The sequence below is a fragment of the Opisthorchis viverrini genome (assembly GCF_000715545.1).
Source record: "Opisthorchis viverrini unplaced genomic scaffold opera_v5_3, whole genome shotgun sequence".
NCBI classification, from domain to species: domain Eukaryota; kingdom Metazoa; phylum Platyhelminthes; class Trematoda; order Opisthorchiida; family Opisthorchiidae; genus Opisthorchis; species Opisthorchis viverrini.
The window spans coordinates 1,970,228-1,988,364 of NW_008751659.1; the positions used below are offsets into that span (position 1 = coordinate 1,970,228).

The 18,137-nt window shown below is 42.0% G+C and overlaps 1 protein-coding gene across 1 annotated transcript in view; it reads left to right on the forward strand.

Annotated features, from left to right (window-relative positions):
• Positions 1-1,279: 1,279 nt before the first annotated feature.
• T265_00320 (hypothetical protein) overlaps positions 1,280-18,137 on the forward strand; it is a gene marked incomplete at both ends in the record, with an annotated part of 56,021 nt that continues 39,163 nt past the window's right edge. The window contains one exon of the mRNA XM_009164065.1: positions 1,280-1,330. Coding sequence (XP_009162329.1) covers positions 1,316-1,330 — 15 coding nt within the window. The remainder of the gene's footprint in view (positions 1,331-18,137) is intronic.

An 18,137-nucleotide genomic window follows, 5' to 3' on the forward strand; every position in this document is an offset into this window, starting at 1 on the left:
CGTCACAACCAAACAGATATCGACGGCGAGCGACCGCAAAATCACAATGTCCGACCAAAGTCCGTAAGAGTTATAAAAATAGTTCAGTAAAACAAGGTTTCAGTTCATCTGGTCAAGGGGAATAAATATGGGGATTGGCTGTCACTTGGGGTTGGAAACGGGGCACACTGTTGACAAGCTGTCTTCTACACTCAAGACGCAAGAAAGACATATTCCTTGATGAGCATATCCAGGGAGTTACTACGGAAATGGTTGCCGGCCGCCAAACTGTTGCTTAGGAAATACGTCTCACGGTGCTTGCTTTATCATCTGGCGTATCGTCGCCTCCAAGGTGATCAGATTTTTAGATATGCCCTGTTGGAGCAACACTTGGCCAGCAGGTTTTCCACCGTTGTCCCAACCAATTCATTGCGGAGATGTAGTAAATACATTTTTAAGCTCAGAGCGCACATTTTCATGAGGTACCATTTCTTTTTCATTTTGGGTAGTTGATGCGCGACACGACCCCCCTCCGATGGCTAATCATACAGCATCTAGTACCCATCTAAAGGCAATTCAGACGCTCGCGCTGTCAAGCCCAATGCCATCAATTATACCCTGAAGAGCGTTGCCACTTTCTTGCTTCTCTTTTTCCTTTCAGGTTAAAAGCAGCCGTTTAATGACAACAATAAACCCGCCCGGAAAGCTTGAGTGAAAGCATCGATATTTTGTATCATTCCGTGAATTCGCAAAATTGCTTCAAACCTTCGCCCGTGCCATGTACTTTTCCAAGCCTCAGGTACACACGCAGGGGCGTTCCTTCGGTTCCTACTACCACAGCAGAGACAAATAATACGTTTTCGGGCAAGAACTCCGAAAAATAAGTCTTGAGGTGGCATCTTGGTAATTGAGTTGAGTTTGGTCGTTCAACTTAAATGCACTCTCACTTTCATTTTTATGGCGGGCTTTTGAGTTATTTTCGAGTGACGGTGCGTACATTTCCGGATAGATGTGAATTGGCTCATGTAGTGAAGGGACGCTGGAACGAACACGACAGTTATGGAAACAGAATCCCTTCCCGATTTTAGCGCTTTCGCTGTCCGTCAGGTAATTACCTAAGTATAAAAGTTACACAGTTTATTCCTGATTTAAACTCTAGGCCGATCCCAGATTTAGAAGTCCTGGTATTATGAGGAAGCATCTAGGAAGGGAAGCCGTTGCAGCACACTCCGTGAAAAAATCGAGACGCGCTAAATCAACCGTATGTTGAGACATGTTGGTTGAGCAATCTACATTGCAGGAACCGAGTCCCCTTGATCCAAAAGATCCCCGCACAATGCCAGAAGATAAAGTAAGTTTAGAGTAGACGATATTGTTCATGTTTAAAGGATACACTGCAGCCGATTGAACCCACCGAAGAAATGTCTAAGAGATGGTCAATGAATGCGAAAACACAAGAAAATGTTAGTTGTTTTTCCTCATAGTGTGAGTATTGTAAATTAAGATGTCGAAATCGGAGCTCATCAATTCATACCGTTTGTTAATGAACGAGAAGTTGCGACTTGAACGGTTCCTATCAATCATGTCAAAAAATCATGAGATGGTAAGTTGAATTCTTTTTTTTGCGTGTTTCCTGTCTTGGAGCAGCCTATTTTCCAAGGTAAACGCATCCTCTGTAAAAGTGATAATGTTGATATTCTCTGATGCTTGTTGTACAACAATACACAGGCTTTCCTAAACAAATTTAGCACGATTCAGGTTCCCAATACCCGATCGCATAAGTTGCATAGTTTATGAAGTAAAGCGGCTGACTGGGAAATTTCGAACTTTGTATGATCCATGAAATGATGAGTGAGCCGGGCTCTGTGTGGTTTTTGGAACGCTTGTTCCGAAGAAGTCTTATCGTTTTGGGAAACAGATCGAGAAAACGTTCTTGTGAATCCAGGTAACCAACCATGCAGCTTAACCCGCCTCATGTATGATAGGAGAAAACGTTCGGAGGATTTTTTATTGCGTAACCCGTAATCTTGTAAAGAATAGCTCCCTAAAAGCGATAGCCCTTGGAATCAAATGCATCTGCCCTCCACAGCGATGATCCACCAGGATGCGAGTCTAAATCCGACACATGATTTTCATTGACATGTGTTCAACTTCGCCCAAAGTTGTAAGAAATCCTACACCCGCTGGAATGGCGGTCTGTCTGTGACCGAGTGGAATTCACCTCGTGTCTTTTACGTAACTGGCAGTCTAAATCTATTTTCTGATTGTTGGACGGAAATTGACTGATGAGAAATATTACTATGAACTAGGGAGTTTGGGAATGATCCACAGAACCACCAGCTAGTAAGTCTCAGTCTTTTGCATGGGAAATTATAAGTAGTCATGAGAGAATTCTTTGAAAAGACATTTCGCTGATTGTAACTTGTGGCACGAAGAGCGGCATGCTTTCGTCAAAAACCACACGCACATCACCAGCTTACAGCTTGCTAAATGTGCGCGAGCGCACTTGTTGGGTAATCCGCTTCACCTTTTTCGTAGGCGTACTACTATCGAGTGTGTTAAGGGCCAAGGATAATGAAGATTGGCTCCGGCTGAATGGTTTCATCGGTTGATTTTTCAATAAAACTCCAATGAAACCGTTTGAAGTTTACATAAAGACATTTGATTACCTTGTTGTCAGCAGGACTATGGAAATCATGGCTAAAGACAGTCACAAAACCCCACCATAGTTACACAATAGGTCTCAGGCAGCTACTTTTGAGTGATTCCTCGCCTTCTTCGAAACGACATTGTTTTATGTCGATGAGTGTCAGGTGCGTCCTAAGATCTAGGATAAATTGAGTAAGAGCTTATGGATGCCATGCGCAATCCGTCCATTTTGAGTGTATACCAGTCAGTTACTTTGGTCATTTATCCCATCGGCTTACTTAGATCTGTAGTCCACATATTGACGGTTACTTACTGGGCAAGTTGCACGCGGTCACTATGAACTCACCTTGTTCTTAACGGGGTTCAATTTGCAGTGGATAGCTACTGCTACAGTTCTACTTCTTTGTCAAACTTCTGCCAAAAAGGTTTTGGATTTTTCATACTGTTCATATACGAACAGATTCTCTTATGAGCGGCTGTGCACACTATCACTTGATAAAGTAGCGGCCTTAGTGGACGCGAAATTGTGGAAAATCGGTTTTAAGGTTGTTACAGGGATTAGTTAAGTACACTACTTGGACCATGCAAAGGGATCAAAACTGTACTCTCTAGATTAGAAATCTCCACGAAGTTTCCATGATTAGAATGGATCTTCGAGATGGAGTGCTGCTTAGAAAAGAATCTACATTTACACATATACATTGAATCTAGAAAAGCCAAGGCACAAACGACTTTTTATGTCCATAAGAATAGCGGGCAAAAAGAAAATTCTTCCGGCTCAAGTTATTAGAACTCAAACTGAGGAAAGTGTCAAAACCTAGTTAGCACCAGTACAAAAATTTCTGCAGCATGGCTTCACCCGGGTGAGAAATCAGTGCGGAAATGAAACACGTTTCCGCACCCGGGTGCGGAAATGGTGCACCAAAACAAAACCACTTAAATCGGTCGACGGTTTACATTCCGTAGGGACTCGAAAATGCAGGGTATTGTGGTTTTTCATCACTATGAGACATAAAGAAGCTTTGATGCCTCTTAAACGTCTCAATCTCCCGCGGCTTAAAAGCCAAACATTAGGACAGAATTTCTGCACAGACTCCGCACAGGTTCTACAAGCAGGCGCGGACGCGTGCTAACTGGGAAGCTGCTTGACAAGCCTCTACTCCTAAGTGCGGAATTACTTTACAGCCGTTGTCACCAAACAGGTTATCTCGGAATGGGAATCGACTGAGTCTACAAAGGCATAGTTGAAGCTTGTAAATAGGAAGAAGGGGACTATTCGAGAGCAGCAGTTAGTATGCGATGGTCACAGAGAAAAAGGTCGCGCTAATAAAAAGCTATCTCAAATAGGGTCTCGTATCAACAGCCGAAGTTATTCTAGATTTTTTTATGAGCCAACCCCATGGCTCGTGGAATTTGCGCTTTTGCCCATCTAGAGGTGCTCTACGCAATCACTTCCAAAGAATGGTCTCACACTCATAATCTAAACGGAAGTGTAATTAGAATACCACACCTCAACGGCCGGGCAGTAGTCCTGCAAGACAGGAAGGCCTACCAATTGGTTAATGGAAACTCCGGTACACCAGCTGGAGAACTTCGACTCAGACTCTGAAATGCTACTTTTATCTCTCAAACTTTTGCTGATCCATATAGTGCAAGTGAAACCCAGATGGAGTCGCACTTTCCACAAATGATCTATTTAGCTCCTAGTATCTAACAGTAATAACATTGTGTATGTTGGAACTTGTGGAACATTTGGGCACATTTGGGTGCTGACGATCTCTCATTATCATCAGCAATAACGTAAATACTGTCGCTCAAATGCTGCACAACGGTGGAAATCGGTGCCATCTCAGAAAGCAGAAGGGGTGGCGGAGGAATGCAACTTCTAAAGAATGCCTAAAATCTATAGGAGAAACGGTTTAAAACGAAGCGCTGACACCAAATAGTACTGAAATAGACACACTTAGACATTTTGTCACAGCAAACGGCCATCAGCGGGATTAACGCATTATCTTCGAACCTTACCCATTACATACATGACGAACAATATCAGGTCAAGATCAACTCATCAGTTTGACTAGGGAGTGGCAATATGCAGACCAGTGAGACCAGCCACAAGCCACGCCATGTAGGGCTTCCAATTAAATGCAAAAGGTAGCGCATCAGCTCGAGGAAGGAGTGCGCGAAGATTCCGTGATATCGTCTTTGAATGTGTCTGCTTCCATTTAGCGTTTTTGTGCCTCGGAAATAGTTTCGGTAGTATGTGTTTTAAGTATAAAATTGTTTTATTTGGAAGATGGTGGTTGGCGATCTGGCGACGCTTCTGAGTGTTGTCTCACGCACAATGTTATTGTAGATATTCTACAGTCGTTCAAATCATGCCATGCTGGAAATATACCATTGCTATAGGAGTTAAATACAGTACAGATGGAGTGTCTTTCAAACGATGACAGATTCCAGATTTAACGCTGTTTTGCCATTGCGCATCCGAAGAGCACCATGGGTCACATTTCCTGAGTATGTAAATAAGGCCTAGATTTGAAAATACCCCGGAATGCGAATCTGTAATGCGGCTTCAACCTACAACAATGATTGATATTAGACTGCCAACTGCTTTTTGATTCTGCGCAGAACCCCGAAGAGAGCTTACTCCCAAAAGAAAATAAAAAGATAATCGTTCAACCCTTTCGGTGCCTAGCTGCCATGCCACCCGAAGGAAGCACGAGGGCTGGGATACTGCCAGGTTTCCCAAGCTTAGACAGGGAAAGTCGAGAGGAAGATGTGGGGTTCGAACCACGGACCCTCCGGTCAGTTAATTCACGATCTAACCACTGAGCCATCCCGGCCCCTGGACCATCTCGCCCTCCTCCCAAAAGAGGCGAAACAGCTCATAAATCACGGTGGCATCATTGGGATAACTAGTGCATTGCTAACGACTGAAAGCAAAAATATAAAAAACAAATATGTGTGGCGACAGGACTACATAAAAATGGCAACTGCAAACGATGTTCTTCAGGTGGACTGTGAATTATGGTTCAAAGCAAAACACATTCAGTCAAAGCATTACACTTCAGTCCTAACTTGTTAGTACAGTCAGTCAAGAGGTAGCTGTCGACGTCAGCCAGACGGCCTTATGTTTACGGAGGAAAATTCACCCGATACTGAAGTGAGATACCTAAGTGAAACGACAATACGACAATATACACGATTTTGCCTGGAAGCGCACAATACAATTTTAGTTATGTTTCAATGCCTATTCACGCTGATTGACGCAAACCGCTGTCAAAGTGTGACGTAGTGAGGCGCGATTTTTGAGCACGCCAGAGACGATTTTCTACATGCAACCCGCTCTCGAAGGTGATACTAGGATTTGTTCTTCATTCGAAAGCGTTGTTGATGAAGGAGTTGCTACTGGAGGCCATACATGACTGAATTTTCGCAGCATAACCACTGGTACACCGACACCATGGTGACAGTCCTCAAAAACCGAACCTCGGCCTGTCTATGAATCTTCTGTCGGCAAGAAAATGCGTTGAGGTTTGAATGACACCGCGTACTGCTTCCCTTATGCTAATTTTTGTATTTTCAAAGATAACTCAAACTTCGAAGGGAACTATATTATACTATATTATACTATATTATACGTTTTTCAGCCAACTCTTCCTTGGCCAACTCATTTTCGCAAGCTCTTGCGGCTGCAGACCTTATTTCCAGATGTCCACGAAATAGCTTGAGCTTCTCTCAAGACAAACTCTGTGAGAACCATACCTACTGGGGGGGCAACCTTTGATTCGACGCGGATGCCTACTAGTCTCTTGACCTAGCCTTAACCGCTGTCTGCGCCTTTTAAAAGGCGAGTTTGTTTCATTCAAGAGTACGGGCAATATGACGAATGTGTCTGGGAATAAGAATACTGATCACCACCGGGCTTCATTCTCTGGATTTTGGTTCATGCCAGGTGAATTCACCGAAATCCGCAAATGTGTGCTGTGTTACCTATAACGCCTAGGTTTACAGTGGCTGCTCAACTGATAGTTTTGACGCGTGTATGCTCATTTCACCGTCGGAGCTAGGACACTGCAGGAAACTGCGCATAACTCACAAGTGAGTTAAATAATTCAAAGACGGCAAGAAAAAGCGGAGTCAAAATAATTTGCAAGAACTCCTATTTATTCCTGGCTCACCGGCCTAGGCGGTAAGATTACCTAGAGATCTTAACAAGGCTGAGGAACATCGGTTGATTGGCAGTTTGAATCGGTCACTATCGACTACCAAAACTGGGGGCGCGAATGCACAAACTGGAAATCTTTAATGTTATATTCAAAACACATACAACATGGATGTCAGTAACCAAGTGGCTAGAATAATGATCCATATATGCATGTGATATAGGATATCGTAAATCCGGTAACAAAAGATGGAAAGGTCTTACCGCTGCAATCACCAGATGGGTCCGATCATAACACATAAATTGTTCCATCCGACATTCAGAATATATATATATAGTTCAAATTCACACTGCTTTCGTTTGAACAATCATCCTCCGTCTGTGAGGTTTTTGGAGGATCGATCAGCTAGCATCATCCTGTGAATTGACTAGTTAGCTGACTAGAGATAATCAAAGCAAAAATCCTTGCCCATTCAGTTCAGCGGTAGTTTCTGGTCGACATTATCCAATCTAAACATGTCATCAGGCTTTGTCGGGCTATTACAGTGTGCCGCAACTCACAAAGACGAAATCCAAACATTAATCTGAGGTATCAAGGTACAACTGGGCGGTCTTGTCTAATTGAGAGCTTGTACCTTTAACGAAGCAATCGCCGTCAGTGCTATAACTTACGCTCGCAAATGATGTGTTTGTTAACTTGCCTAATAATTGGGTACTCAAGTGTGCAAGATAGGTTCGAATTAAATAAGAGAAGTTCCTAACAACCACGAGTATTTTTGCATTACGGAAGAGATCTTTTAGTTATGTTTAGGTTGAACTTGAATATCTGTAAGCCTGTCGTGGCACATGTCGTGGCCATGTCGTGGCACAGACGGGGTGTGTTTTTGGATATCAGGAGCTCGTGTTCACAATCATGAGATGACTCCATACGTTTTACCAAGGCTGAACGCTTGTTTTCTGCATCCATTCTCCCACCCTATGGCTCTACTTTACGGACTAGAACAAAATGAAAAAACGATTTTCTGATCCTGTCGCTATTGCCAGACCAAAAATGAAATTTACAGGTTCATTCAAAAAATTGGCCTCTGTAAAAAGTACCATGGGAGTCTTCCTCAACATCGGTGTATAAGGAAAACCCATTGAGCTCAAGATATTTTCGAAGGCTGGTAAGATAAGTTCTTTTTTCTAATCTCTTTCGGTCGGTATGAGCTGTGCAAACTACAGGAGATACAAAAACTACCTACACGTTTCAGCATTGATTTGCAGCCGGCTCACCGATTGCTTGGCAAGCCATCTTTGCTTCGTGAATATGCTGATGGTGTACCAACATCTTAATACGTATAACCACCTGAACAATCATTTAAAGGTCTGTAGAGCTGCCATCACCGATGCATTCACAACACACATGAAAATCACTCGGGTTTACTTATGTTGTTTTAGTTCGTATGACGACGAATTTGCCAGGTTGGGTCAATCACTCGTCACTTAAAAGCAAATTAAATGGCAGACTTCAATCAGTTACCGTCAACTTAATTAAGAAGCATCTAGGTCAACGACAGACTCTTGTCCACTTTCACACTACAGAGTTTTGAAATGTAGGACAGGAAGAAGCTGCCACACATGAAAATATAAATTGTGACCTCAAACGGTGAAAATTTTATAACCTCCCATTTGCCATTCGGAAATAAGCGATCAAATCATTGCCATATCAAGCATCAGACAATTAATCGAATAACGAATATTCAATCGGGGTTTTTAAAGCATAGACGCTGGCTATCTAGTGGCATTCTGTCAATCGTGTGAATTGCTCAAACATAGCTCTAAAAAATCAGGATCCGCCATAGTTAAACAGTTGAAGGCCATAATACATAAATGGTGAATGTTTCACCTATTCTTATTGTCTTACAAGACATCTGTCTTCTATTCTGGATCTCCCTTTTCACGGGTCCGATAGTAGTTTATGTGCTATTCAGACTTTCTCCAGTTGAGACAGTTTTTGTATCTGTCCTTTCGTGAAATCTGATTTCAGGTCACGACCACTTATCCCCCAGTGTCTCGTTTTATAAGCTGAAATCAAACTTGATGCAAGTTCCTCATCTGTCTAAGAGTTTAACCTGCGGCACCGCCTAACATGTAAATTTGGGTGAAATTCATTGGAGGGTCATGATCCAAGAGTCGTCAAAGTACAATTTTCCGAGAAGTTATCAAGACTGAGCAGAACTGAACTGATGACGCATACATAATTCGTTAAAATCCGTAACTTATCCTAAAAGTAGTCTGGTAGTCGGCAGCACCCATAGGATGCACTCAGGACACTTATATTGCTAGCTGATGATGACCAGTCAGAAGCTTGGGATGTATAAAAAATCTAATGAAGAGAATATGTGTAGCTCGGATTTTGATGATGGCCCTTGGTTTGTTCGCTGAGCTGAGTAATTTGGTTATAACCAAACCACTTTTGTCGTCATTGTGGACTTTGGCCTTTGGAGGAGATGGCCCTTGTTCGCTGAGCTGAGTAATTTGGTTATAACCAAACCACTTTTGTCGTCATTGTGGACTTTGGCCTGTGGAGGAGGTATACAAAACACATCGAATGCCGCACAAAAAGCGCAATGTAATATAAGTTAACAGTTTGCTAATGTCAAACTGTTCTGCTGATTTCATCATTGAATTCTGTTTAAAGCTCCCGCTTATCTGGATAGTTGAACTAAATCTTGTAGGCTTGTAAGTATTTCTACGACAAAGGTCTTTATGATCTCTCATCAGGTTGCTTTATACAACTGATGCAAACTGAGCCAAAATCTCTGAGCATTCTCAGCCTTGCACAAGAAGTGCTCGGCAAATCCATGTTGTTCTATGCTGTTGTAAAAGTATTTTGCTATCTACAGCAAATCAACTTCAATTCTGCCTTCTACTGACGTTACTCATTCCACTCCTGTGAGCATGAGGCGAGCGCAAAATAAATAATGTAAGTTTGGTCACAAGTTTGTGAAAGGACATTTTCCAGAAGTCCCTGATCGGCAGCGAACTGTATCCTATTCTCAGTGAGTCCACCTCCAAAGTTACTCATCCGTTCTTGACTCCTGATGTCTTGTTGCCGCACACACCGAATGAATAATGTATATGCACTGGCTTCCTAGAGACACGCAGGTTGATTTGCTCACAAAGAAAATCATTGTATTCCACCGAAGGAGTAGAGAAGCACCGCGTATCTATTGTTCAAAGGCATATTTTATCGGTACAGAAGGCTTTTGCAAAGTAAGAGACCAAGTTTGTTTTCACCTACAATCCGAACGCAGACGGAAAAGTTTGCCGATAGGCGTTATCGGTTACGTGGGAGGTCCATTGCCGCTCGCATGCACATTGTACTGTGATGTGGAGTTGCATTCTGTCCGCCACCAGATCGCTAACCAAGTGTTTACGCGTTTTATGTAAACAAATGGTTGTAAATGGGGTTAGGCGTGTAACCTGGATTAAGGTGATAAGTACTCCACCGGGTGTGTTCTGGCAAATGACAAGTTGCCAATTCATTATCCATTGCGTGATACGCTTCTCGCTCTTCCCAAACTGCGCTGTGTCGATATGCGGTTGCCGTACATTTTCGCCTTCTGAGAGGAAGGTTTTGCATCCACTTACCGCTTGCCAGAATTTCAATAAATAGGAACAATAGTGTACTGAGGATAAACTATAGTGGAAGTCTAACTGATTCGTTATTTCTGCTGTATTCAACACGTTGATATAGCGCAATTCTCCTCGAAAGCCGTTTGCTCCGGCCTTTTGAGGTTGTGCTTTCAATCCTCTGAATAGACTGGGTTTCGGCAACTTATGTTTTCTTCATTCAGTTCCCTACGATTAATTGATGGAAAGCGGAAACGTTGGACTAGAACGATAGAGTCGGTCACTACAGAATTTCGGTGTCATTTTACTGTGACCGTGAAAACTCCTGATTCCCGTGGTGTTAGAAAGAGCCTAGCATTTCATGCTTTCATTGCCTCCCTCTTCCACTGGACACTTGTGGTATCGGAAATATTTTGATGTCTGTTATCTGGAAGAACGTTTGTAGTGGAAGTCTGGTGAAATTGAAATCGTAAGATCCATTTGGCTTACCTTAGAGGTATTGCTTAACGTAATCCAAAAGAGCACAAAATGGCATTTGGTTTTATATTTGAATTCTTTAAAAATGCAGGCAGCTGAGGTTCCGAACCAGAGTATCATTTTTGTTTCTCCAGCTGACTGCCTTATAGCAATTTCGTACCCGAAATGACTGAATATGTCCATTTTTTCTTGTCGCCATCTCACATAACGGTCTCTGATGCGGATAGGGATTTTTGGTAATGGGAAAAGTAGTCACATTCCACCTCTTCTCTGGTTAAAATTACCCATTCGGGACAAATCGGACAGCATAAACTGCATTCAGATACCCTCACCAGGTATCGTCGCCAACCTTTCCACAGTACTTTCATTATTTACTTGGTTCGTCATTTTGAAACGAATAATCATTCTTCGTTTTAACACTAACTATGCTTGTGAAGGCCCATATGTTTGTCCCTATCGAGTGGCGCTATCCTCACTTATGTCCAGCTTCCTGAATTTAAGTGCTTCCACCCCTGGTTGTTCCATTAGTTGGTCCTCTCACCTGAGCAGACCAATCAACTGACTGGAATGTGTTGTGCGTGGTCGGGATGTGGTCGTGGGCTTGCACTTTCTGGAAACTGTGGTTATCGCCCCATTTTACTCATCTACTGAATTAACACCATCACTTACTTAGCAACATAAGGATTTAGACTTATTTTTGATAGCTCACTTCCCCTACACACCGCCATCATTTAGTCACATTAGCCCATTGAGGATGGGTGGGTTTCTGCTTCTATTGCTAACTGATTTGAATTGTTCCATCCCAGTCAGCAAGAAAAATTCGGATTGACCTAGCACCTTATGATGCACATGTTATCAACTCTTCACTTCAGCTTTGTTGTAGGTATTTATGAGCATGTGAAAAGCGGGGGAAATAACATAACTAACGAGCGCTAGATTATCACAATTTCTCAGAATAGTAACAGTGTTTGACGCAGTTTGAGCAACAAAGCCTTAGATTAGACAACTTTTTTATATCTATGTTATTGCCTGAATGTAAAAAGAGAAGAAAACGTCAGTCGAATTGAAGTCGATTTTGACCGGTCCAAGCTGGGGTAGCTGTTTGTTCTGATGAGTCGTGTAAGTCATGTGAAGACAAGCAGCGACTATCTGGTCATGTGTGCGATTATCCTTAGAGGATTTTCAGAGTTAACCCGGAGGTCCATGAATGCATGTGACGATGATTTGGATATCGCATATGCTATCTCAGACAAAACTTGACATTATTCCATAAAATTGAGTTAGTTTAACTTCTGATAAGCTTGTCGTTAGGCGCCTCCTCTGGATACTTAACAAAACCAAGCAGTGGCAACCCAAACATCGTTTAAGTTTGTCCGCTGTTTTGCTTTCCGAAAATAACATTGTCGCTTAGAATAAATGCTCCGAGGAAGAGTTTTTTGGTTAGGGTGTATGGGGGAGGGGTTGGAGTAGGTCTGTCAAACCAATTTCTGGATACGAATGCATATTATCCCAGGAAGCTCCAAGCACAACAACGGACCACTACATTGTTTGATTGGCACACCGCATTTCAATAAATTACCGGTGATTAGGGACATCTGTTGGCCTTTAGGAGACACAGGTAAAGATTAGATTTTTAATGGAATGAGTGTCATTATCGTTACTTATATGCAATCTCCGTGAGATTGTATGTTCAGAAATACATCCATTGTGTATGTCCGTGGACGAGATTCACAGTGAAATGAAATAAGTAACCACATCCACGTCGATTGTAAGCGAATTAATTCCCTGTCCAATTCAAAGTTCATTGGGTGGCTGATTCTGGCGTTGTCGTTTTCGGTTGCTTCTCCTCCAGCGATTTTGTTTTGTGCCATTTTATGGGCAAACTGGCCGCCGATCTAGTAGTATCCATGTTCCGATTTTTCCGTATTTTCTGGTATGTCGAAAACAATATTTTAATGAATACTGTTTGGTTATGCTGCAATAAATATCGGTCATCTCTCTTTCACAAATTGCACTCACAAACACCCGCAACGTCTCCAGTCGGATTTCAATTTTCTAGAAACACCTGAAGTATCGTTGAGCTCTTGCATCCCTATTGGGAATGAGGAGAGACGAATATTTGATCACTACCTTTCCGGCCGTTATTCTGTAACAAGCGGTATGGCGGTGTTCTTTGGTCATTCGGTCCACCTCACAGGTTGAGTGACTCTAGAATTAACGACTTTTCAGAGGTAAAATCAAAACATCTTATGAGGCGCTTCCTAAACGTGCCCCTTGTATTCTTCTTGCGTTGGTTAACAAGGTTCAAGTGTACCGAAGTCAGTATACGATGCTCACTGGCTCACTTTCAATCGAACTAGCTCCAAAACGAAACGGGTGCAGTATACCTTTCTACGTTAAGTTCTTAACCTTCATCCTTACATGCCTCACAGAACAACTAATACAAAGACATCGGTTTGGTGTATGCTGTGCATTGTAGTGTCCATGTTTATGGGAACTTTAACGTAACCAGCGGTCTACTCCGAAGTACAATGCTTTATAGAGGGAAAGTGAAACAGGTTGGGTAGAAATGCTGATGATACGGCTTCATTGGTTTAATTGGAGTCATTCGAGCAAAATCTATCTCAACTTTCCATTCGATGTAAACCTTTCCAGACACTAGAGGTAACAAGTCATTCCATAATCTGCTGCAGAATACAACTGCTGCATTCTGCGTTTTTGAACGCGGAGCTTAAGCTACAATAAGAATATTACCATTAACTGGCCACTGGAACTGGACGAAGAAATGAAAACACTATATGTAGTGTAATTTTTGGCTGAGTACTATCCCTTAGTAGGTATTAATATGAGGTTGTCATAGTATGTCTCTTCACCTACTAATACATTTGCTTTTTGGCATTTGACTTTGTTGACTGGAGTTAGTTGAGTTTTTGGTACCCAAGAACTGTGATTGAATACTGAGTGGTTGTGCGTAGTTACTAACCGATACATCACATGTGTGAGTGGAGAGTTCAGCTGTTTCATGAACCTTGATGTACCCATGATTGATTACTCACATCATCAGTGAAACAACAGTGCATATTTCGAGCCTAGGTTAACCTTGCCATTGTAGGGACTGCTGGTAGCTCAGATTGCTTAGTGGGTGGCTGAATTCTTTAATAAGCCTGACAATTTCGTTGCGAGTGTTTTATTACCGATGGAAGTTGCATCGTGTGAAAGTTACTCTGCAGTAGTGCGATGCATCACTGTTTGTGCTGTATAGTGTAAATGTGCTTATGCACTTCTTTCTAATGGGGTCTGGTTTTTCCTTACTGCTGTTTTTTGGGTGACCAGTCCTATTGCTCAGCTCGCCAACTGGTGTCCATCAGGCCCTTGAGTTGATTACTCCGACTTACACTCCTCAACCTCTGTACGTTCGTCCAGAGGTTTCTTCCGTTGAATTTATCTGGTTCAATCGCTTTTTTTGCTGGCGCGGTGGTTGACTGGATGTATTTCAGCTGTATGCTCCCAAATTCTTCACCGGTAACCATACAAGGTAACATCCAAAAGGTAGACTGGTGGGAGCCACGGTACAAGCGCAAGACATAGTTTCTAGTAGGCTAAATTTGGTGTGAAATTAGAAAACAGATATGCCATTATTGTCAGGTAACCTATGGTTGGGTTTTTTCCATTTTGGTGTTGCTTCATACACTATGGTCACCCTAGCTCAAATGATTCCATTTTCGTCCGCAAATATGATACTGTCCGCAAGGTAACACGCGCGGAATATATTGCACTGTCTCTCCAGTGATGGATGCTCTCTTAAGGTGGGATATAAATATGGATCACCCCTGCGTCTTCATTTAAACTTGGATGCTTTCATGAGCAGCTGGCAGAGCGTGATGCACTTGATCATCTCAACTTTCGTGTATGCTCAACAACTCAGTTCACGAGACATATTAGTGAATCAATAGGCTGAATGCACGTAATCAGAGCCCTTCACTTTGTAGAGGAGCATAACCCAAATTAGACCCAAAAACAAAAGCGGTTGTGCAGTAATGTTATAACACTACAAGATGGGAACTCAATAAGTGACGAGTTCTTTTGTGCCGCTTTAGCTAACTACTCAACTTCAGTAGATATGATGCATAGTACAAACGTGACAAATATTCAGCAGTACCACTTCTACTAATCAGGCTAACTCGATCCCTGTATCTAAAAATTGGTGGCGTGCCCAGACATTGTGGTAATCTCAGATTTATCGAGCATCTTTCGTGGAAGTTGACTCAAAAGTCCGAGCGAAGCACAAACGAGATCCCCAGTGTTATTTTTGTCGATCTACTTTGTTTTGGAGCCCTTCCAGAAATTCTATTTCTTTAAAGAACAAAACAATATTGCTGTCTTACAAGTCAGCAACGCTAAACGATTTGATTATGAAAATCTTGGAGTAAATATGCTGGATATAAAGTCAGTGGGAATCGAATCATCATAGTGCACCTACCAACACATTACAAGATGCTTTCACAGTACACTAAGTAGTCTCTTCCTATGTATAAGACTTGTAAAAACTAAATCTTATCGTTACCGAACAATCAGCTAATGGTGACGTTGGTGCTTTCAGGGACCACTCAACTGTTCAACTCTTCCCGGTTTTTTAGCTCACCACTCGAAATCCTTATGGTCAGTTAAACCTAAAATTCTACTGAAACGTGGTGTCTTACGTCAGAATTCTTAGTGAAATTACAAGTGGAAAGGTTGAAACAAATCAGCGATGCGATCTGAACTTCACTGTATATTGTATTCTGATTATACCGAGTGGACTCAAAAGACCTGATTCATGCCACTTCATTAGGCTACCAGTTTTGCCTGTTACGCGAGTCTTGACTGTGCTAGTGCTTACCGCGCTTTGAAGAGCATTCAGCGTTTTTTGTCCTTCCCTCGGTTGTTGTTGTGTTTCCCTACCGAACATTCTTACATACGTTGAGATTCATCTTGTCCAACTGTAACTGTTGGTAGCATGACTTTGAATGAGACGCTTTTCTATTTTATATGATATTGTCCTTTAACCCTTCCACATTCATCTCTTGAATTTACTTTTTACGTCTGTGATCATGCTCCTAGAAATAAACGATACTGTGACCGAGTAGAACATGGGATAATTTTGTCCCATCCGCAAGGATTCCTGTTCATGTTTTTGGCCGCGACCTTTTTCGTTTTTGCCTTCTTTACAACTTGGGAGATACAACAATGGCAGGTCAACCACCACTGAACGGGAAGAGATTAGTATTCAGGAGTGTGTACACACTGCAGATGTTTTCATGTGAACACTTTTTGAGTTTACTTCCTGAAGTAAGCTGTAGAATGACTCGCGTTCTACTAAATACATGATCTCACTGTGAACTTCCCTGAAATTTGTGTCAAGCTGAGTTTGGTTGTATGAAATTCATTAAACTTATATAGGTGAGCTATTGTCAGGTGTTGTTTGGACTACAAGTAATGTCTTCAAGCCTGGTACGCCCTTAGTACAAAACGTTTTCCCAATTCATCTCCCATTCTGAAATTCGCTCTACGCACAGCTCATGTTTGGCTGCATTTGGCTTAAGTTATCTTTGATACATTCTGCTTTCATGCTGAGGACTTAATATGTAAGAGTATGTAGGAGTATCATTGAGTTCATTCTGATACAACTGGTTTGTACCTTGGCGTGATCCGGTATCAACACGTTCTCGTTCCTATCCGTGATCTCAGTGGGGCGTTTAGCAGTCACACACATCACTCTCTTCTGTTATCGAAACTAACCTGGAGGGGCCGGTTTAAAACTCTTCCCCAGAGGTTTGGATGCTGCAGGAGGCGTTTATGCCCTGCAGGCATCTGATAATTAGCATGAACGTGTTACGGCACTTGAGTTTGTTACATTCTTTTAGAAAACGCAGTGGGCTTGAAAGAACACAAAACCAACTCAGCTTTTGCTCTTTATAAGGTGCAAACTCATACAATTCTTGCAGAAGCGTTAGATATAATGACCAGGAATAGGTCATTTTGTAGACGAGCAGCCTAGAAGATGCGTGAACCCCTTCATAATAATTTGTTAGACTGGGCGAGACGGTTGTCTTTTTTGAACTTTTCGCAAGTGTTTTTATTGTGTTTGGAGGATACTTGCTTGTTGCATTCTCATTCATTTCTATATTTATCGGTGTCATCTTTACAGCGGTTGTTATTTTTCGAAACCCAACTTACCCAAATTATTTGATTCACTGAATGCCTGATCTCCTGAACTAACAACTGAGTTTTTGGACATTTTCCAAAGTTATCTGAACGTGCTCCCCTGACTTAGCTGTTCCACATCCCTTTACGACAGTTGACCTTACGATTGATTCTGATATGTTGTTTCTATTAATGCATTTTTCGCTCACATAAAACTTGCTGTTTTATACTTTCAGGTCCCTCTCTCCCGCGGCTCCTTTTAATCCACCAAAAATTACTATCACCTCACCTAACCTAACCCCCTCTCAGTTACGTTTGCCGCTATGAAATGGCACCTCCCTAGTTAACTGCCTTATCGGATTCCCCCACACTACCCAAATATGATAACACATTAAAACTACTAGTGAGAAGGAATAAATGACCATCAATACTGGTCACTGTTTTATTCATTACGGCATTATTACGTGGTTCAATCGTGAATATGAATGAAACCAATAACTGAATAAATTTTGGTCACCTTGAAGGCCTTTCTAACTTGACTTCTACCAATTGGTGGATGTGTACTTAACAATGCTTACTTTCCATAGTAACGCTAACCGTTTTTTGGATCTCTTTTGGGACGGTATGTTACTAGGGCTACTGTGGGGATACACGATGATCTGTAATTTTTCGGTATGCAGCCTAATAGTCCAATTTTTCCCAAAACCAATGATTGCAATTTTAGGCTAAACGTTTCGGTACTTCGTCATTTCCGGCAGAATTCGAATAAAAAACTTTCGGCACCACTGATTAGTCTGTTTCTTTAACGTGGTTTGTTGAAGGTACTCAAGGCACTAAGCGTTTCCCACTGGGTTTTTGTCCTTAAAAGCACTCTATTATCACTTATTATTGGTTCGAATACCCTACACTAACCGGACTCTTCACTCAAAAAGGCTAGCCACTGGCTGGAGCGAATGCAATAATTATATGCCAATCTGCTCTGGTCTGAACCACACGTTTGTCTGTGAATGCACCCTTGGAAGTGAGTATGACGTCTGTTTGGTGAACGACGAGCACAACTTTG